Here is a 22,534-nt window from a genome sequence, read left to right as displayed (position 1 = left end):
GTATTTGTTGATAAAGTGGCTGAATATTAATTAGAGATGTACTATATTGTAATGTTCAAAGATTTAATTCTACAGCTCCCATCAGTCAAATCACTTTATACAAGTTGTTACAGAAGATGGGCATTTCTGAGCGATTACTATGACAGCAGCAGACAGGTAAATCACAGGAAACATCAAGTCAGTCGACTCTGATTGGACAGGGAACATGTTGAAGGTTATGCATTGGTGTTCACTTCTTCCTCTGACATTCTGACATGCATTTTTCTTGGCATGTTTCTCCAAAAGGAGGCTGTTTGATATGCTTACCCACTCCTCCAGGACTAGCGTGTTTGTTCTCTTGCCCTGCTGCATGTCATAATGGGCCGAGGCAAATCACTTCCAGTCCAGAGCTGAGATAGTGATGGTATCAAACTGACCCCTAACAAGCTGTCAGCTCACATTTGATAAAGCATGGATCAGCATGAGCCAGTTTGGCATCCATTTGGACAGAACAGACAGATCATATTCAAACGGTGTTATTCCCCTAGTTCTCTGTCTCTTTCTTTTCTTTTTCTTATCTCTCTCTCTCTCTTTTGCCAGACAGTGTAACTTGTCTCATACTGATGATGATAATGACATCGAGTGGTGCTGCAGTATTGTGAGGTCAAGATGAAACTGTGTGAGATGTCTGTTCATATAGGATAATGGAAATAGATGGAAAGCTGCATAGACGGATGGATGCATGAGTTGTATCTCAGCCTCTCCTATTACATCAGCTCCAGTGCTGCGAAATCTTCAGTTCCCCAGTTACCACATAGAGGGAGCTCATGCGTGCTGTGAAACCAAACTGTGGAAATGCTGAATGAGTGAGTGAGAGTGTGTGTGAGAGCAAGGGAAGGAGAGAGAAAGAGAGAGAGGGGAGAGGTGCGTAGACGAAATCACGGCATAGGGGAATGATAATGTGACACAAACCAGCAGCTCGGATTTTCATTTGCACTGTGCAGCAGGTTTAAGATGCGCTGTCGTTTCGGACCAACTTTGGACAAGTCGGTGGGAACCTGCGACGCACTGTATGCCCCGAGGCTGCGTGACAAGTTGGGAGAGGGAGAAAAAAAAGCACTCGCATCACTATTTTTAAATGGGTACAGTGAGATTTGGGGGGCGTGGACGGTAGAGGAGCAGCAGTGAGCATGTTGGCTCATGGCTGCAGTTCCAGTGTAGTGATGTGCCGGCTGGAAGAATTGGACTACGCGTAGACCGAGCGGCTGGACGCAGAGCCGTGCGGTTGCAGTCAAACGTCGGAAGCCGACTTTCTGTCAATTTGAAGCACGTTTGACATTTTTTGGATTAATTTCTTCCACGCGCTGCCGTTTGGAGGCAGAAAGGACTTTAAGGAAGGAGCGCAAGCTGTTGAAAGGGTTTTTAAGACGCAGCAGCTGGTCGAGCAGCTATTTGAATGACAATAGTTTAAGGCAGTTGTTTTTGTATTTGTTTTAGGAAGCCATTATTGGAACTGATTGCGCATGGTAAGTCACTGTGGGCTAGTAAAAACAATGTTGAAATGACATTTGGGACATCTGTCTAAAGTGAAGCTTTCATTTGTAAATATTGACAGGTGTTGTAGTCAGAGTATTCAGGCTGAGCCTTTAATTCACTTACAGTTCTGCTTAAATGTCTTAAACACCGCGGACTTGTAAGGTTGGGTATTGTTACCAAACCTTTGGCATGGATAATCCAACATTTGTTTAATCCAGTTGTCTACTCTCCTAATACTCGGAGATTCGGGAACACTATTGTTATTAACATCCTTATAATGGGAAAGTAGCCTAACCATCACTAGTGTCTTCAACCCTCCGAGTTGTAGCCGATCTGGCAACAGCCAAAATGACAAGCAACGGACCTGTCATTGTCTACGAGTGGCTGAAGACCCTCCAGCTCGCCCAGTATGTCGAGCCTTTCGTGGATAATGGTTACGACGATCTGGAGGTGTGCAAACAAATAGGAGACCCCGACCTGGATGCCATCGGCGTCTATATCCCTCACCACAGGCAGAGGATTCACGACGCGGTTAGAAGGCTGAAGGAGGAAGCTAAAGAGACGGCCAGTGGACTGTACTTCACCCTGGAGCCGATACCACCCGCAGCTGAGATGTATACAAGTCACATGGTGGACCAGTATGAGTCCAAACTGCGGGGATCTAAGTCCTGGACCGAGCCCAACAGTGACAGGGTTGGGCGCACCGGTGGGTACATGGGCGCACAGAGGAACCTGACGCTGGGCAACAGGAGGGAGCTGGTGATTTACCCCAAGCTGAAGCTGAAGATCATGATCAGGGATAAACTCATCAGAGATGGCATCAACCTTGCCAGGCCACCCTACTCTAATAAGGTAGGAGAAAAGCTGATCCTCGCAAGTCATATCAGTTTTACGGGACAAAGGGGAGCATCACCTGCCAAATGTCATACATGACAAATAGTGGATGGAAGCATCTTGGTTAATACCCATAAGCTATTATATTATTTAGACTGATATCTAATTTTAACATACAAATGACCTCTTTATAATTATTGCATTATTTTCACTGTCTAAAAGCAAGAAAAGACACTTGAGAAATTGTTTTAACAGGTTGATTTTCATTGACATCAAACATCGCACCTTTGTCTGTAAAAAAAACAAACAAACAACACATTTCAGAAAATGCAATTTGAAGACTGCACATAGATTGAATGATTTGCAAAGTTGGTTGTACTTCCAATATGCCAGAGGTGGTTTTATGCCACGAAAGGAGCTGTCACCTGCTCAGCTTCATCCATCATTTGGATGAAAGCACACTGTCACTCACATGGAGCCCTTCTCGTGCAAAAAGGGCAGATTTCACTGATGTGTTCAACATCAAAATAAGGTAAGCGGCTTAAGGTAAATACCAGTGTGAAGCCTAAACGTTTCTAGTCTCGCTGCACTTTGCAGAAGTGCAAGAGTGGTTGCTGTCACAGTGAATGATGAGAATGAAGTTGCCACTGGATCAATAAACAAAGAGCAGAGAGGAGATCCTGAGGAGCTTTCACCCTGTCTGTGATTTCCTGTAGGGGGAAAAGATTTACACTTAAATTATTAATCTACTTTGACCTCACCTGTCCAGTGACTTGCCTCCGCATTCAGTGTGGGTGGATCATCCAGGCCTACGAGCATATAAACCCTGGCTCTTTGCTGTGATGAATGGGCAATGGGGTATCGATTGCAGGGGCAATAAATGAAGATGAAGAGCCCCCAGCTGGGGAAGCTGTTGCAGTCCTGTGAGGATCCAGACTGAGAGGGCCTCTTGTTTTCGCAGAACTGATAGCGACCTTTCATTAGAAGTGTCTGAATCATATGCCTTACCAACTGAATGAGTGCTGTTTACTTACAGTGATGCTTTTCATGTCTGCAAGCCAGTGAGGAGGCAGGTTTCATCAACTGTATTTTGTATGCTGAAGGCCTACAATGCAAGTTGGTTAACAATCACAAACTAAACCTGACATAGCATTTGCAGTGTCCAATAATAACAGTCTAGGGTGATAATAGGTATGTTAGCTGGTCAGCAAAACAGACAAAAGCAGCCCTTATCTACTGTACTGTTTAAAAGCAACATGCACATGATGTGTGGTAGCTTGTTTTGAACATGGGAACTTATGCAAATACAGGAATCTGAATGACAGTATTTACTCGGAAATCACTGACTTAGGAATTAATTATTACTTTGGGGTTAAGACGCCTAGCATGAACCACAACTTCCTGGCATCAGTTCTGGCTTGGGAGCTTTGTAGCGTCTTTCTCACTCTCTCATTTCCTGTCATCCTTCTGCTCACCCCAAAATATTTGTTAAAAAGGAAGTTAGTTCTCTAGAGTAGGTCTTAAGCTTTTTGGTGGCGTAGCCAGGAACATGCCCTCTTGATTCAACTGATCTTGAGCCATTTGATGGGGTTCTTTTCAGTTAAATGAACCTGGAGAATGACAGTGGAAACAGCTGTCCTGAGGAATTATATGTGCTTTCATGGTGCATTGATTTACACTGAAGTATTCAAAAAGTCTCCAGTGAAAGGGGAAGATCACACTAATAGACCTGTGTATTTCTAAAATCCTGCTTACAGCCCTGCATGTCAGCTGGATTGTGTGTGCATTTGGAAACTTTACATGCAGGTGTGTTTTATGTGATCAGAACATTCACGACTGTATTTATATGAATCTGTATCTGATATGTATAGTACAATATGGTTCATTTTGTAAGGAAAACTAGGTAGCTACGGTAGTTGCTTGCTTTCAAATTACCTTTTGAAAGTGATGCCAGCTTTGATTCCAACATTTGCATGTTTTGTAAAGCTCTTTTTTTATCAGTCTGTATGTTTCTGCCACTTTGGCTAGACATGAATCCCACAGAGATTTTGGATTTGTGAGGGATTATCTGTCAAACCAGCACTGAAACAAAGTGTTGGTTCCAGAGGGTTAAACCATCTCTCCCTTTGAAGGCTGTATTTATTTAGAGCCAGAGCTTTGGCATTGAGGCTTTGGAAAGGGAATGAGCAGGTCAAGGTCTTTCTCTGTCTCTCACTCTGGTGTGTGTGTTTGTGTGTGCATGTCCAACCCTGTAGTTTTGAATTGGCTCCAGCCCAGTGCTTTTCTCCCCAGGAGGACTGAGAAGAGTGTAAAGAGATGGAGCTGTGACCAGCTAATGGAAGTTTGACTAACTGGACTGTGATTGGTCTGTAGATATCTCTTCTCTCGCTGCCCTTGAGACGAGATGTCACCCCCAGCGGAGGCTGAGACCAGGGTTGGCAGACTGAGGGCAATTACAGGACACACAATGTCAAGTCTCAAGGGATGTTCATTGTATAGCATAACCAAGATCTCTATCCACATTTAAACTGTCCTCTGTGCTTTCAGTAGGCTGGAATTTTTCATGGACTGCAGTCCGCCAATTCTGTTCATCTTTGTGTCAGGCTTTGTCTCCATTGTTTGTCATTATGCAAAACACGTAGGCAATGTAAGCAGCAACATTCAGAAATCCTCTCTAGTGTTTGCTGGATAACTTCTTGTGAGACAACCTATTATGAAACAATTCACTGAAAGGGCTCTGCTGGGTGTAATAAATACCCACGATCCTTATCAAGGCCGGAGAGACCCCTTGTCTGAGAGCGAGAGTTATTTCTTATGATGTAAACAAACACTTGTGCTACGGGTTGCACAAGATCTCTCATCAGGGAACAATATATGTAGAAAAGATGGTGCTGCCTGTTTGCCTGTTGTTAAATACACTGCAGTGGCTGGCGTCAGTGTTATCCTTTTTTTTTGTGGCCAAATGTTTACTTGAGAATTGAATGAACAAATTATAAACGTAAAAAATTGAGCGAACATCAAAATAATACAAACACTTATAAATCTTGAATATTAATAGTATGCATACATATCTGTATATATATGAGTCTACCAAAAGAAGACAAAGGACCCCTACCCTCCTAGCCCACCCATACTCTGAAACACATTAAGACTCCAAAAACATGTAACATATTACAAAGGTATAAAAAAAATTGAAAAAGAAAAACGGCCCCATGCATGCCCGCCCAGGTGCTACAAGGGGATGCAAACGCACAACACAAAGACAGAAAGACAGACACATGGACACACACGCACACACACACACATATGTACAAGCAAACAATTGCCAGGGGATAATAAATTCATACAAGTAGGGATGTCACAATGGGTGATGATAATCAAGACTAAAGAGGGCGCCTCAGTAAATTTTTAAGCAATTCAGCTGCCATACCAGCTGCATACAGTTTTTTCTGTGGCCTTATGGATATGAGCAGTTGATAATTCCAGATAAACCACATCTAAAAAAGTAAGAATCCACTGTCTAATATTAAGCACCTGGGAGGGTTTCCATCGTGTCACGACCATCTTCTTAGTAGCTGTCAGGCCAGCTAAAAGGATACGCTTGTTGAACCTGGTGATATTCAGTACGTCAGTTATATCCTCAACCTGTTAGTTCTTCATAAATGAAATGACATATATATATAATGAGCATTGAAGGAACTCAGACAGTCTTCCTCCCAAAGCAAGAAACAAAAGCATAACAATTTGATAATGTTGATCTGATGAGATTTGAAGAAGTTGTTAGAGATTTGTGCGGCTTCAAAGAATCCAATCATGCATCATTCTAGTCTTTGATTTGTCTTTTGCTCGCCATCACAACTGCTTCCTTTTGATAGGCGGGCAAGCATCAAGGAGCATCAATCAGACACAACATAGTCTGCCCAATTTTTATCAGATGAAAATTGTGTTGCTTTTTTCTATGTTTTGTAAGTTTCACTGGTTGTTCGGAATTATTGAAAATGACTTCTGAGGAACATTGATTGCATTGTGTATGAGTGGAAATCTGATCAGTTTTTGCTCGTTTATTTATTTATTTTTGGTTGTCAAAGGATTTGAAAAGACGATGGCTCTATTTTTATGTTCTTTCCTGCTTCCTTAAACTTTCCCTCATTCATGATTCTTGGTGAGAGATTCTACAAGTTTTATCTTATCAGAGAATTTCCTCTTATTCTTTTTCAACTCTTCAACTCTGCACCAAAGTACCGCATGGGAAGATGTGCTCTCATCCTGGTCTCATCCACAGACTGGTGTTGGAAACGGCAGACAGTCAGTCATAATAGCGCCTCATTGTTAGTGCTGTGTGTCGGGGGGAAGTAGAAACTAAACACTGGGAGATTCTCCATTGTTTGTATGGAGCCTCATGTCCTTTCACTACTGGTCTGTTTTGCATTCCCAATTTCCGTCCATTGAAAAGGACTGCAGAGGCAAGTGTCCAGCATTGTGCCGAGGGTGGGTGATAAAAACGTGGGTGTCATGAAGAGAGAGAAAGGGTTGTAAATAGATGGGCACATTGTTTTTGCTGGGTAAATAAAGTCTTGGGTGGGTGTTTGGGTTTGGAGTCAGCTGTCAGGTGACAGAGGAAAGTTAGGTGCTAAGGGCCTTCTCTGACACCCACAGAACAGCTGATCAAATGTGGTGGGTGGGAATCATGAGAGGCCTGCAGCTTAACTAGACCTGAGAATGTAAGAAATGCAGTAGAGGTGTCATGTCTGTCATGGAGGTAAGCAGAAGGAAGGGCAAGCTTTTAACTGACTGTGTTATGAGCTCCCTTCAGCAAAAAAAGAGGAAGTTCACCACCTTACATGCCAAACACTCACCTTTCTTATCTAATATCCAAGCACTCTCACCAACCAGGAAATGAGATTTTTGTTTGACGACCCTGTGTTGGCCCACTGTGGTTGTTTAGGGCCCTCAGGCTTGAATGGACAGCTGCCAAGACTTGGTGTGAACAATAGTTTTGGTCAGTTTTAACCTTTGAGATCGTCTTGAGCTTCCCTGGTTAAAAAAGATATAATGTGTTGGAGCCAAAGTCGTCAAACCTCTTTCCGCTGCAGCGCTGCCAAAATCTGCATTCCCAGGCTAACTGCTACAGCACAGATAAACGCAGGGATGGAATTAGATTCAAAACAACGTAGTGACACACATTTCTAGTGGAGCTGCTGTATTTTGTATTATATCTATTCCGTTATATATCTTGTTTTATATTCCACATGCATGTAATATATGGCATATTGTAAAATTAAAAATACTTGAACCCAAAGTCAATATTTCATTGTGTTATATACCTCTTTTCCGAACGAAGAGCCTTTTCTCTGCCTCAGTAAAGCTTTTCATGAGCTTTTCATTTAGCCTGTTTTTTGGTGAACAACCTCTTCATCCTTGTCCCCTGCTTATAGAGCTGGCATTTTGCCATAAGGAGGGAGAGAAAGCCTCTAACAACAGCCTCAGTTTTTCATGTATTCTGCTGAAGGCTCTGTTTGCTTAGTCTTTATTAAGGGCTCCTTAAAGGCATAATCAACCAAGGACTCATAAAGGGGAAGTCATAAAGAAGTCAAGGACCCGCTCTATTGTTCTGAAAGGGCAGGGAAAGTCAATTAGCAAACTGAGCTGCTGTTTACTTTGTAGAAAAAATGGGGTTGCATGAAGCCCTAAAACACGATAGATCACATTTCCGTCAGTGAAAGACTCATACACTCATTTGGTGGCTCTTGTTGTAAACAACCTGTGTTTAGGGCCTTTTAAAGTCATCTTTGTTAAGCATAAACTACAAGTACCAGTATTTAGCTCTTTGGAGAGCATCTGGGAGTGGTGAGGACTGATGGCTATCATAGTGACATTTGACCCCACTGCTTTTGACCTGCTGGAAAGATCTCAGCTGAGATGATGAAATGGATTGCACACATCCGTTCTTAGTGTCAGTGTCAAATGTATCTTACATTTTATGCAGTCTGTTGTCTCAAGTGCATGAGACAATGAAGTATACTAAAAATACTGTGTGAAGTCATTCACAAGACAAATTGCACATCTTTGCTTCAGTTAGTCCAAAAACAACACCTGTAAAAGCAGCTACATCCAGTATTTACTTGCTATCACTACAAACAGATATCTATTCACTGGTTGTTGTTTTTTTAACTGTGTATGAGGCGTTTCTTGTCGGTCCCTCCCTCAGATAGACTTGACCACATATCTCTTGGGATCATGTGCAAATGTGGGAAAGCAGCATTTATGCTGCATTTGCAGCTGGCCTTCTCATTTCAGCAGAAGGGGGTGAGAGGTGCTTACTCACTGTGCTGTTTCTCACATGATCAGCTGGCTTCTGAGCAGCTTTTATTCTCTGGACATCTGAGCTTGGTTAGAATATATGATATTTCACAAAGCTCAAATTTGCAATTCAACGTAACTCCACTGTGCGTTCTCTCCGTTCATTAATCAGAGTTGTCAAGCCATGATAATCTCAACATTTAGACATTTAGTTCAGGGAAGAAAAATTGAGTTTATGCTCATGGCAGTATAAATGTCACCCCTTCTAGCCTTTGGAGATATATTGTATTTAAACAACATATATGAGCTACAATATACAGTATGTGTATCACTTCAAGTTATGCAGTCATGGTAACTGCTTTAAATAAAGCAGGCCAGACAGTTAGCACAGCTATTTCATTTTCCACCGTTTGCTGGAGAACAGGTCCTGATGACACACATTCATGACAGATACATTATCAGAGCTATTCTAGTCCAAGGTTTCAGTGGCTGTCAGACAGCCTGTCTACATGACCACATACTATCTGCTTCAGGAATGACTGCAGGCTTCATTATCAATATTGAAATATGTCTTCCCTTTTTCTCTCATGTTTAGTCATTAAACAGGCGTGTCGTTGGTGTTTAAAATCATCTATGTTCCCTAATTGTGTTAATTCTGTATATTTCATATGTATTCAAAGCTATAAGGTTTTGTTATCATGCAATATTGCCCCCCTTGCATTTATTTAATGGTCTCATAGAAAAGCCATTAATGGAAATCATCCAGTTTAAACCAGAGAACTGCATTTAATTTCAATACTAAGTTACCGTATGTCTGACATGGGGAAAAAGTCAGTAAAAAAATGAATTCAAGCCTAGATTTTATGGATCAGTGCACAGAGGTCAGATTCGTTTCTAGTGACAGCAAACAGAGACACTGCATGCTCAGTCGCTGCTGTAAACATGTTTGTTTTTTACACATTTCTTCACCAGCTCTGGCTCAGTGCTCTCAAATGCAATACACATATACAGCTGCTAGCCTTTATCCTGTAACAGTGTACCCTAACTTTTCTATAATGATAACAGCAGTCTTGACTACAGTTACAGCACATGTGCACAATAATGACCATGTAGTCCTCTTTGAACGGTGGAGGTGGAGGAAAATGAAGATATCAAGTGCCCCAACAGGATGGAGAGTGACAAGAGAGCAGGCCTGAGCATCTGTCTGTGTCAGGATCCAGATTGCAAACGCACTTGCAAATCAACACATCAGCACATGCTCTCTCTCTCTCTCTCTCTCTCTCTCTCTCGCTCTCTCTCTCTCTCTCTCTCTCTCTCTCTCTACATCTCTGTCTAGCACACTCATCACAGTGATTACGGTGGAGGAGATCATTACATTTTCTCACAGAAAGCACCAGAATTTTTAGAAATACACAGGCATACATTGTTTGTTACATAATGTACAGACACCGCACGCTGACTTTGCTTTGACTGATACTGCTTTGGGTGGTCATGTGTGACCTTCAGTACAAGGCTAATTACGTCTGACTGTCACACATCCATGAGCCAGGAGGTCACACACTAAAGATGCTTTTGAAAAGTTTCCAAACAAACGTAATATTTTAACATAAAACCATATGTTTGTTGTGTAATCTCACATTGACTGTGTTTGCTGGCAGAAAACGTGATTGGGATTATCACATGATGCTATAATGCTACAGTATGAGAAATATGAGTGATCCGTAGTTTAAATATTGCTCAAGCTTTTTGATTAAGCAGCACTCTCATATTGCGTTGTTTCTGCAAACTGTAATTCATTGTGCTGAAAGAGTCAGCTTAGCAATTGGTAGCAAGAATAATCCATGAAGGTCAAGCCATATTTTATCAACTACTTATTGAAGGTTTAATGTTATTGCATAATCTTTATGGTGGTAGATGATAATGATTTTAATAAGTATTTTCCTATTTTATTAAATTCAATGATTAATCCTGTAGTCTAGAGGAAATTTCTCACAGTGCACCAATAAATCAAATTATCCATTGTCCGTAAATGCTAATTATTCCATTTACAATTATATAAAGCATATAAAAGCAACTAATCCTCACATTTGAGAAGTTGGAACCAGCAAATATTTGGAATTTTTGCTTGATAAATAACTTAAACAAGTGATTGGTTGTCAATTTTTTTGGCAATTAGTCTATGTAATTGTTTTAGCACAAACAAAGTTGTCAGTTCCTTTTTGTGAGCAGAACTCAGATTTTTCTAAAACCATGCTTCCAGACTCTGCCCCAGCTGGATGAAATAATCCTCTTTCCTATGAAGATGCTGTTAAGAATGAACAATGACAGTGTTCTCCTGCAAAGCAAGGGACTCAGACAAGCTCCATAAATCAGAATGATCGGAGACTTACGTTCGCTGTTGGTCCGTGTGACGTTACTGTTGGTCTGTGTGCAACTTAGCAGAGGATTTCTGAATGCACTGAGTAGTTTTGGGTTAAAGTGCCACCACCTACAACAGAGCTTAATTGTCTTACATGTCGCTACAGCTTGGCTTATGTCAGTCCATATTATTTTGGACTGTGTTTAAGGGATATAATGTAGGGGTGTAGAGAGATGAGTAAGGCATGATAGCAGTGAGCATGAGTGTTAGAGAGACAGACAGGGTGAGTGTGTATAATTACTTTGTCTGAAGCTGCTGCCAGCTAGGTGTGTGGAACGCAGTACAACCAACTCTCAACCCCCCCTTAAACCTAATTGGTCCATTTCCAAGGCATGAGGGCAGGGTTGTGCTGAAAGCTTTGATCACAGAGACCACACCAGTGTCGATATGTCCCTACCTGAGTGCTTTTGTAGTGGCTTTTCCTGGCAGGGGATTAAGCCATACTAAACCCACGGAGTGTCTGTCTTTCTCTGGCCTCCCCTCGGCTTTACATACCTGAATCTGAACTCTAATTACCTGGCAGTTACTACATTCCTCAAACACGCCCACGCAAAACATGCACACATACTGTGTATTGCACATCCTTTTTAATAAAAGCACTGTCGGCATTTCATAGGTATACTGTCGTTTTGTGTGGTTTGCCGCCTCTAATATTCAAAGCATTTACATAAAATGTATGGGTTCTAGCATGTTCTATGATAATTGTTAATCTGTGTGGGAATATAGGTGTGTGTGTGTGTGTGTGTGTGTGTGTGCGTGTGTGTGTGTGTGTGTGTGTGTGTGTTTGTACCTATTTGTCCCTACATGTGAACACTATGTGATGTAAATTTTCCCAAACAAAGAGTTGAGATGAAATAGTGACAGATGACTAAAACAGGCTAGCTCCTGTTTCTTTAAAGGTATAATGCATAGCACGTTGCCTGTTTAAGGGTTAAAACATTGCAAAATTAACTAAAATTATCGACAGAATGTGAAGAAATAACAGTTTTGACATATGTATTGTGTTGGAAAGATATCTACTGAAGTTAGCATGCTAACCAGCTACCTTTTTGCCATACTGTCTCATAGACTTTGTATGATGTGGGTGATAGTGAGTCACTGTAGTGTCCAGTCTGCCCTCAGTCCATCATGAGAGGAAGGAGAAGTAGCAATGCCTTAGTCATGTTGAAATAGTAATCGCATTATTGAAATTTTCTCTTCAGAACTGTTAATATGTCCCTTGAAGGTTTTCAGATGAGAAAGTAAACATTAGATTCCCAATATGTAGTCAGTTCATCCTAAGAAAAAATGATGCCTCAAAATGTTTTATTTGGATGAAAAACACTGTTGTTTTACCATTATTGAGTTCCGTGACATATGATTTACACCTATCCTAGAGGCATGCGTGTATCTATTTAGTTGTTACTTAGAGTTATGTTATAACTCATCGCTGTGTTTCTGATCTCTGCTCTTTCGTAATTTACTGCTGGCTCTAATGTCTCTACCATTTTGATATATTAACAACGTCATAGAACTGTTTCACTGTAAACAGTATTTTTACACTTCATTCAGTCAGTGATAATAGTGGTAGGGTGACACATTTGTGGGTAAGGGTGGTGTGTGTGCGCGTGTGAACCTTTAAGGTCCCCCTCTTTTCTTTTCTTGAAACGGAAACCTCAAAAATATATCCTAACCTATTTAAGACTGGGTCTAATCTGAAATGTATGAGTTGACAGTGTGAACAAGGTGTGTAAGAACAAACAGCTGTTTGTGGGCATGTGTAACCAATCTGATGTCATGAAGAGGAAGTAAAGGTAATATTGCAAATGAAGCACTCATATCAGGCTGAATCCTGGGCTAATTACTTTCAGGGAGCATTTTTATATAGCTTTGTACAGGTTTTGGACCTTTCACCATGTTTAACATACATCTGATATTATAATAGAATAAAATAGCAGAAAATCACAGAACACATGATATGGCCCCTTTAATATAAAGAATAAGGAATTGTTCATATTTCATTTTTATCTACACCACTATGTAAGGTTAAGCTGACTCTACTAGTTCTGTTCAAATGGACTGCTGCAAGCTAGTCAAACTTGTTATTAGTGGATCAATCTAGACATGCTCAGTATGGAAGGCTAGAGTTCATCATGATAATTGGTGCTTTTTGACCTCTGTACATGTTAGAGTTAATTGCTCTATTCATTAAATGTTAATTGCTTGACACAGTACTTCATGCAGGAGTAAATAGGAAATCCACTGAGACTGGTAAGACTCTACCAAAACATTTTTCTTTGTTTTTTTGGGCTTCAAATCTGAATCCCACATTATCAAAGCTTCATTAGAGTTGGAGTCCTGTGGCTTATGCAGAGTACAGTCTGGTCATATTTGTTTTTGTTTGGGTTAACCTTGTAACATTTTATTCAGTGCACCCATTGTAGACTTCCCTAAATTTATGACAGCTAAGTGAACCTTGGAGATCATGTATCATGTACCAAACAAATGTTGCACTCTCAGTGTTTCCAACTGTGTCAGCTTTGCATATGTATGAGAGTAGTGCTCTAAATATGTTGCCCTCTGGGTATACTATCCATACTTATACACATTATTTCATCCTACGATGTTCACATACTGTAGCCATCTAAGGTCATCTATTGTCAATGTCTGAGATGTGCACTCTTGGTGCAGCTTCATCTGCAGTGGATGAACCGCAAAACCACAATTTCCATGTCAGCAGATCTTTCAACCAGACCAACCTCTGTTTACTTTAATAGCGCTTGAGAATTCTTTCTAAAGGAAAGTCTGTTAGACGAATCTGGAAATGCAGTGTCTTCTCTGGTCCCACTGCATTTTTTAACATGATGGTGTCGACCTTCGGGGTCTGGCGCCGCCGTCTGAAGGATCTTAGATCATTCCAACCTCAGTTTAGTCTTAGGGTTCATGTTACACAGGGAACTGAAGTCTTGGCTCAAGTGGAATGTGTGAACAACGTAATCAGAAAGCTTGCTTAATTTTTTTTATTTAGCCTTGTTCGTAAACATAACCATCTGAAAACTTGTCTTCGTTGGAGTCGTGTGACTTTTACTGAAAGACACCATCTTATGCAACAAGTGACAGATTTCTAATACTCAGCTTTGCTTAAAGAGGATTAGGTTAAGTCCGTGTTTATTTCGACATTTGGGGCTTTGAAGAAATATTGCAATGATTGAGGCTTATTATGGGCATTTGAATGTGTTAGTTTATATCAGGGGAAATTTATAGACTAACAAAATGGAGAGTTAAAACACTAGAAGTCGCTCAGATCGGCTTTGCATGCTGTGGCTCAACACCTAGTATAGTCCTTTTTAATTTTTACTCTCTCTTAGGTCAGAGTCCCCCTGCAAAGTAACTATGCTGATTATCTGCCCCTGACGTGCAATGGTAAAGACCTTTGGAGGCAGGGAGGAAGTGCGGTTAATCTGGTAAATCACCTCCTCACTGTGAATCCATGAGGTGCAGAGCTGATGTCACACACAAAAGCCAAACAATGAACTGGCCGGCTGACAGCTCGCCGTCCAGCCTGAGCGGAGGGGGTCATGCATCAGGAATTTTTTCTGCTCCACCAAACATCCTCACCCAGTTTCACCTCATTCTCACTTACTCACAGACAGGGAAGACAGGCTGAAATACAAATAGACAGACTGACAGACCTGTCAAGCCAACAGAGAAATGGGGATAAAGAGAGACGGGCAGACAAACAGGCAGTTTTAGACAGACAATAAAAAACAGCAGATGGAAGGAAAGGCCAGCAGAGATGGAGCTGGATTGACAGGGTGTCGGGTATCTAGAAATAAGTGACATGGAGCTTCGGACTGTCTTGAGAGTCATTAATAATCTTCTTTCACGTGATTCTTTTTAAGGACACACTACCATTATGAGACCCCTAACACACACACACATATGTATATGTATATCTGCATGTACAAGGATGTTTTTTTCAGCCTTGAATGTTAAGCACTTATTCTCATTAGATATGCTCCAGAGCATTGAAACTTTGAATAATTAATGTAGGGATCATGAGTCAGTTCATAAACCATGCCAGGATGATTGCAGAGGTTAGAACATATAGTGATGAAGCGAAGTGCTTGTTAATTAAATTTTTTCTGTCTCTTTAAAGATGCATCACCTGATCACAGACTTTTCCAGGAAGGTAAATGACACTGCGTGAGATTATTTTCGTTCCTCTATGGCCTTATTTTTTTAAAGTGGATAACATACTTTTGGTGATTTTCTGTTATTTTTACTCTGTTATGGTGTTGAAGACCTATGTTAAACACCTATGTCAACATTCCAAAACTTGGTGAATGTATGTAAAAACGCTCTCTGCAAGTCAAAAGCCCAGGCTTCATTCAGCTCTGAACACTGTTTGCAATGTTTACTTCTACTTCCTCCTTGTGATGACAACAGATAGCCACAAATGGCGGTCTCTTTCATAGCCTTTGTAGCCTCTGTTGGGTTGTTCGTATTGTCCACTCGCATATTTCCAAATGGATTTTGGCTTTGTATTTGAGAAGTTTCCATGTTGCGGATGAGAAAGAGAAAAATATGTGAAATCCTACTACTTCTGTTTTTTAGGTAGGTACATTATTTTTGATATTTTAACTGTAAATCATGCACAGGTACAGTATACCAGTAGAGACTCAGAATATAATTATAGACCAGGAAATGTGCATGATACATCTGCTGTAAATCTCCATATGGCAGTGAGTGGGACCATGTAGGAAATGTATGCTATGGACAACATGGAAAAGCTTGGCATTAAGCATCTCTCAGGCAAACTGTATTGTGATTTGAGTCTTTGTTCATATGTTCACTTAGCCTTGTCCATGGTCTGGACTTGGGATTATTTTTCCCTCCGATGAGAATACACTGTCAGTCCAGAACAATGGCCTTGCAGGACTAAGCAGCTTCTCCCAGCATCCCCTGTAGTCTTGATCCCTGTCCACTCCATTTATGGAACAGTCGAGCCAGCTAGCCAGCCCAACCACCCCCCTCATCTACCCCCCTCGCACCCCCAAAGCAAACAGTGCCTCATTCTACTTCACATACACTTGGTCAAGGCCAAATTCTTATAACTGCAGTAGATACCCTGAAATAAGTACCATCCTGAGGATCCTCAAGGCGTTCAAGTGCGGTTGAGTTAGAGGACTACCTTGGTGATACTTTACTGAAGATGACAATTGGCCTTTACTGGCTCCTTCAGCAGCCATACTTAGGCTTGTTTGGGAAGTTGACTACAATGCAGCAGTGGAAGTTGAGGGTAGCGATTATGTGTGGAGGCTGTCTTCATTGTCATGCAGGAATCCAACAGCTAGGCTTATATCAATTGTTATGTAAAGTGCCCATTCATATTTTACAATCTACTTGGAATGGAGGTTCTGGTTTGGCCTTTGTGTGGAAATGATATAGAATAGAGGAAAGAAAGACATGTCTGTAAATATGTTGTTACTGTGTTGCTTTTGTTTTCCTTGTATCCTCCTTTGAGGACAATACGTGTGTACATATACGCTAACCATCACTTCCTCCTCTTTTTTTCACCATCAGCTATATGTTTTTGTAGAACAAAAGCATCTAGTCCCACCTTTTCAGCAGATAAATGTAGGGCATTCTTATTTCTTAAATATGTTTGTCTAGAAATCAAAGCCTGCCACCGCTTCCGTAATCATTACCCGTCGAAATCACAACAGAGTGCACGGAGCTCAAGTGTTCTTATTGTTGATTAACAGAAGGCTTCTCCTGTAATCCTAATCAGGATATTGATGATGAACCCTCTTCATGTGTGAAGAGGCTGAGGAGGCTTTTGTTATGAAATGGTGTTAAGCCCTCAGAGGCTGACTCAGACGTGACTGTTTATTCCAGTGACACAAGTGATGCTGTTAATACAAACTGAGGGAACATATTTAGAAGAGTTCACATACAGACTCGCTCTCTGTAGTACTGTTTATTTTTAAGTGGTAGATTGCAAGGTGTGTGCCTTCCTGCTTAAAGTCAATTAAAGTTCCATCAGCATTTGTTTTTCTTGGTGCTGCTCTTTTCTTTGCCTCCTTTGTTTAGCCATGGTGGATACTGCTGCTCAGGTTAACCAGTGCCAGCTGATACTTGTGTTTCGGGGAAACTAAACAGCGGGTACAGTTTTTCACAGTAGAAAAAACATAATAAATTAAGTAGCAACATTTGCAATATTGTTGATACTTGTAGTCATAGGCTCCGAAACCGTGGGTGCTCCGGGGCCCGGGCACCCACGGGAATTCATGAGCACCCACGGGATCCAGCTGAAATTTTTTTTTAATCAAACACGTACTTCGGACGAGACTAGCGGTTTCTCTGTTAAAACACTGTAACTCCTACCGTTGTTCCTACTTACACTTATTATAGACGTCCGATTGGGATATATAGCGCTCTATTTAAAATATGTTTGCATAACGGTGCGCAGAGAAGTGTAGTCATTTACTTAATAAAGGAGCACAATCCATACAAACAAGCATTATATTTGTAATGTTGTGTTTTGAGATGAATTCTGAGGTTCATTTTAGGCATATTTAATTTATGTCCATCAAAGAAATGTTTAAATATTTATAATATAGCTTCTAATTACTTCTAATTTTTGGTTATAAAGCGTCTCACGAATGCAATGAAATGTAGGCTATGATAATGTAATGTAGCCTAATGATTTTCACTCTTGATTTATTTTATTTTATTGTCATCTCATCTGTTAAAGATTTTTGTGAAGCGTTTCAAACACACTCATGTTTAAATCTGTTATAGGCTACAACCAGTAGCAAGACCTGTCTAAATCAACTGATTTAGCCTAGTTTATGAATGGAATCAGTTATCTTGGGCAATGTGATTGTGTTTAACTTGTTTGATTGCAATCAACCAGCGTTCAGTATCAGCCTGTTGTTTTACCTGTTGAATTTCCTGATACAACTTCATGGTTACTCAGCTAAATAAATTAAGCTACTCAGTTAAAAAAAATGCAATGCCTAGGACTCACGTTGACAGTGCCAAAGTTAGGCTACTCGCCTTGCAATAAGAGGTAAATAAACGTTTATTCTCCTTTATTCAGAGCGAACAACGTTTCGCCTCTGTGCGTTCTGTTCGCTCAGGCATTAAATAAGCATTTCTTTTATTGTCCTGGACATTATTTTAGCCTAACTCTAAACCAGTTAATAGAAATATTTTCATGATGTCTGAAACCTTTGAGTGTCGAAAATTTGGAGGAGGGGAGTCAGATTAAAAGTGCCAATGGAGATGGCGCGCGCACCCATCCGTTAGCAGCCTATCCAAACTCAATGCAGGGATAAAAGCACCACCCTTGATAAAATGTAGGCTAGATCTTTTAGCAAAGTGATATTACCACACTACAACACATGTACTAGGCTGGCTACAGATTGATTTGTCATATTACAAAGCTCAGCTTGACTGCTTTACCGTGTTTTCATCCCGGGAAATAGTTTTGGTCATAAGTGCCATCGGTTGTGTCGCGTCAAGCGTTTGCCGTGTAATTCCATTTTCGATTTAAATTTAAATAGGTTATTTTATTGTAAAATATTGATGCGATATGCACAGGGAAAATAAATAGGACTATATGAAACGTTATTATGCAATTTATGGGTCGCGACCCCCAGTTGGGAACCGCGAGCACCCACGGGCAAAAACAAAAGTCGGCGCCTATGCTTGTAGTAATACTGTACATGTCAATGTAAAAGGAGGATCTGCTGTTTTTCTTCTAAGGGCCAAGTTCCCAACCCAACATTATGCATAATCTTACTTCAAGAAGTTGAAAAATAAGTGTATTCATAAACTACTTTGGAACTGTATAGAGAATCATTTGGCATTATGTCCAGTTAAGACACAACACTATGGAGCCATGTACATAATTATAGATGATAAAATACTTTGTTTATGGAGTCAGATGCTCTGTAAAACATTTTAAATGTGCTATAAAAAACAACAATGCATTAGGCCCTCTCCTGTTCAGGTATCTGGCACCGCAAGAACAGATGTATTCATCCACCCTATGTGCTAAAAACATAAAGCAAGGGAGGCACAAGCTACCTACTTATTATTACCACTGGTTAAAAAGCAAGCAAGCTGGGACACCTGGATGAAACCATACATTAGTGTTCACACAACATGGATATATAAGCTATACAAGAGCATTTAGTTCCTACTGCCAACAAATTAATTCATATACCAAAGAGATAGATCCCCCCGTTTGGTGGTTCACACCAAAGCATTTACTATAGTTGGAAAATGTAAACGTTTTTTGATCTAACAAAATCAGCAATTTTACTACATGACCCTGATTTGAGAATGTTTTTATCATCTGAATGTTTTCATTTTATGTTTTTGTTTTCTGCAATGTTCTGCAGTATTTTTAACAATCCACTGTTGATGCTGATTTTAAAAACCTAAAAGGTATTACTTCCTGTGAACTGGGAGATATGTCTTAGACCAAACAACAAGAAAATTTTTTGTTTTAGATGTTTTCAACATGGCAGCTGGGTCACAACGTTTTTCATTTTACATCTAAACAGTACCCTAAAATATGTTTCCCACATTTGAGGCAAGAAATAGGCAATGCAGTTATAGAATCTTGATTCAAACTTGATCAGCACTGCCTAGTTTGACAGTGTGATCTGAGTTTCGTGAGCCTTGTGTTCAGATGCTGCTTCGGTTTTTTTTTTAGATTTCGTACATTTCACCTTTAATTAAATACTGTAGATACAAGTTGAATCACTATGATGGAAATACCAAAGTGAAAATGTACTTTATATGAAAAATTCCACAAAGTTTTAGTCCAAGTTCAAGAATATAAATGGCCTTCTGGAGTTAATACTTTTCCATTTGTGGGCTCGTTCCCATTTGAGGAAGATGCAGAATTTTGTCCTAGCTGCTTTGTAATGGTTGTCTCAATATCACATCCACATCATGCCTGCTGTGAAACAGGCTTTTGAGCTGGATGCGCATCACTGCGACTGCTGCGTGAGAAAGCAGACATGCAGTTCAATACCAGTTAGTATCCCAGAATGCCACAGGGGTCCCTGTATTCATCTTATGTGATCTGCAAGGCTCTGAGGTTGTCAAAAAGAGTCTGATTAGATGAATGTGACATGATGTGCATTTTCCCTCCGGGAGTTTGTGTATTGCAGAGTAACCTAGGAGATAAATACAAACTGAGCTGACATTATTGCCCTGTTTACTATTCCACTCCATTTATTGGTTGGTTTTCCTATCAATGTTAAAGTGCTGATCATGTTCAGCATCTCAACCTCTCCTTGCCTCTGTAGTCCAGTTGCTGATTAAAGACCATGTGGACTCTTGCCAAGGACACTTCCTCTTGAGTCAGCACTCTGGCCCCTCAAGAGATGGAAACAGCCCTGGGTGGTAAAACACAAGCAGACGTGTGACAAAGGTTTTTTCATTGAAGCCATGAGTTGTGTGTGCACAGGCAGACACTTCAGTTTGATTTTTGCCATCCCAGAATCCTCTGCCCCCCAGCACAGTTATCATACCTACACGCATCTACACTGCATGCCTGCTGTGTTATCACATTAACACTGCACCATCAGTTACTCAACACTGTAAACAAGTGCAATATTTTGATGCTGTTAAGCTTCTTTGTATTTGGCTGACCCAAGTGACAACTTCTCTATTGGGTATTGTTTCCTCACTGAAAGGGAGCATGAAGCCCGGGTATTTATGTTGACAGTCCCCACAGCCCTGAGTGAAGCCCCCCACTGAACCCCATTCACCACCAGCTCATTATGGGATGTCAAGTCTGGCATCCTTCCTATTTTCCAAGCCATGGAAGTGTGGTTTTTTCTTTAATAGGTTACCAAGGAAACATGTAGGAGCACTGCTGCGGTTTTTTTGAGTGGTGCGCTCTCCTGTGATCCTGTGGACAATAAGCCCAGTGACAGGCATCGCTGACATGCTTGCTGGGGTAATCATAATGACAGAGATCAGGTCTTGCTGCTAGGTTAGAGCTTTCTGGATGTAATTTATTGACGTGCAGTAGGTAATTTAGGTCCAGTGCTATAATTTCTCCTACTGCTTAGGTTGTTTTCCATCTTGCATGTCACACCTAAGGATTGGAAAGCCGGGGTGCAAGCCAAAGCTAAAGAAGTAGGTCACTATGTAGTGAAAGATGGAGTGAGTGTTGAAGTGTGGTGGTGGTATGTTCAGCCTGTGCCCTCTAAACACTATTCTGCTAAATACCAAGCCCTGATAAATGAAGACCCCCCCAGTCATTCAATCCTGAAGGGTTGGACTCACGCATGTCCTTTAGTAATATCCTGACGCAGCCAATCCTGGCATGCCTGCAGGCTCACAGCTGCTAATGTGCTCCTAACTTGTGTGTCACGTATCCCCCTACTGAAGGTCAGAGGTTGAGTGGAATCATCATCTGGTCTCCAGAAAGGCGGAAAAGGCTGCAGCAAAGGGGGAAGTGTGGCTTGTGCCGCATAGGCCCTAGAGCATGCCAAGCCCCCATTTCCACACATGCAGGAAGTTATCATTGATACGCTCCTTATCCAGAGAGAGGGGAATGGGTGGGAGTGAAGAAGGAATGTATTTTCTTTTGTTGCTTTTTCTGTTGGGAGATCCCTGTGAAGGTGTGATTCATTATTTGCATGCAACTGAGAGTTGGGCACAAAGCCGAAACTTATCACACACACACACACAACAAAAATGTTTTTAGATATTGGGACACTAAATATACAGGAGTATAAGACTACATATTTAAGACACTTTTGTTGTTATTAAAAAAAACAAGCATTTAATCCAACTTTAGGCATCATGAATATCCATGCTTTGTGCTTTTTGATGTTTTTATGGACGCATGCTGCAGTGTAAGCAGTTACCAATCTTGTCTATTCTTTCTTTTTCTTTTGGGTGTGACCTACGATTGGAAACATACTTTCACATGAAGGTAAGAGACTATATTTTATGTTTTCATAGAACTTGCTGTGTTCAAGGGATAAGACCAGTACTCCTCTTTGTCTCCCATTGTAGCTTGATTCGTGGCCAGTAAAACTAGTGTATCAAATGACAAGATGATGATCCCTCTCAATCATCACTTAGACCCACTAGAAGAGTGTAGTGGTGTATTTACACAGACCCTGGCCTATGCCTGTATTTTCTTATTTTGCTATATTCTGGATGTTTGTGGGTGTCAACCTTTGGGCAGTGGATGTGTCGCCCCTAGCCAATAACAGTGTGCAGGGTGTGAGGGCGGGACTCTATAAAAACTTAATGACATAGCACTTCTGGTGCCATTGAGCTGAGGAGGAGGGGCCAAATTTAAATGCTGTGTTAGCAAACCATAACTGACTAATTGTGCCTTTCATTCTGATATGACCCCCTACCCCCCTCCTCTTTTCCTATCTTTTCTGTATATAAGAACAACACCAATAGAAATGTGATGAGTTTGAGCTTCCA

General features: G+C 40.8%; 1 protein-coding gene across 1 annotated transcript; it reads left to right on the top strand.

Annotated features, from left to right (window-relative positions):
- The first annotated feature begins 1,863 nt into the window (after positions 1-1,863).
- LOC133997364 (sterile alpha motif domain-containing protein 5-like) lies at positions 1,864-16,228 on the top strand. The gene is made up of 2 exons (XM_062436941.1): positions 1,864-2,367; positions 16,052-16,228. The coding sequence occupies exons 1-2, from the start codon at positions 1,864-1,866 to the stop codon at positions 16,226-16,228; spliced, it is 681 nt and encodes a 226-aa protein (XP_062292925.1).
- Positions 16,229-22,534: the final 6,306 nt, after the last annotated feature.

Source organism: Scomber scombrus, chromosome 17 (assembly GCF_963691925.1).
Source record: "Scomber scombrus chromosome 17, fScoSco1.1, whole genome shotgun sequence".
In the NCBI taxonomy this organism is placed as follows: domain Eukaryota; kingdom Metazoa; phylum Chordata; class Actinopteri; order Scombriformes; family Scombridae; genus Scomber; species Scomber scombrus.
The sequence above is the reverse complement of the archived record's forward strand: the minus strand, read 5'-3'. Positions and strand labels throughout refer to the sequence as shown.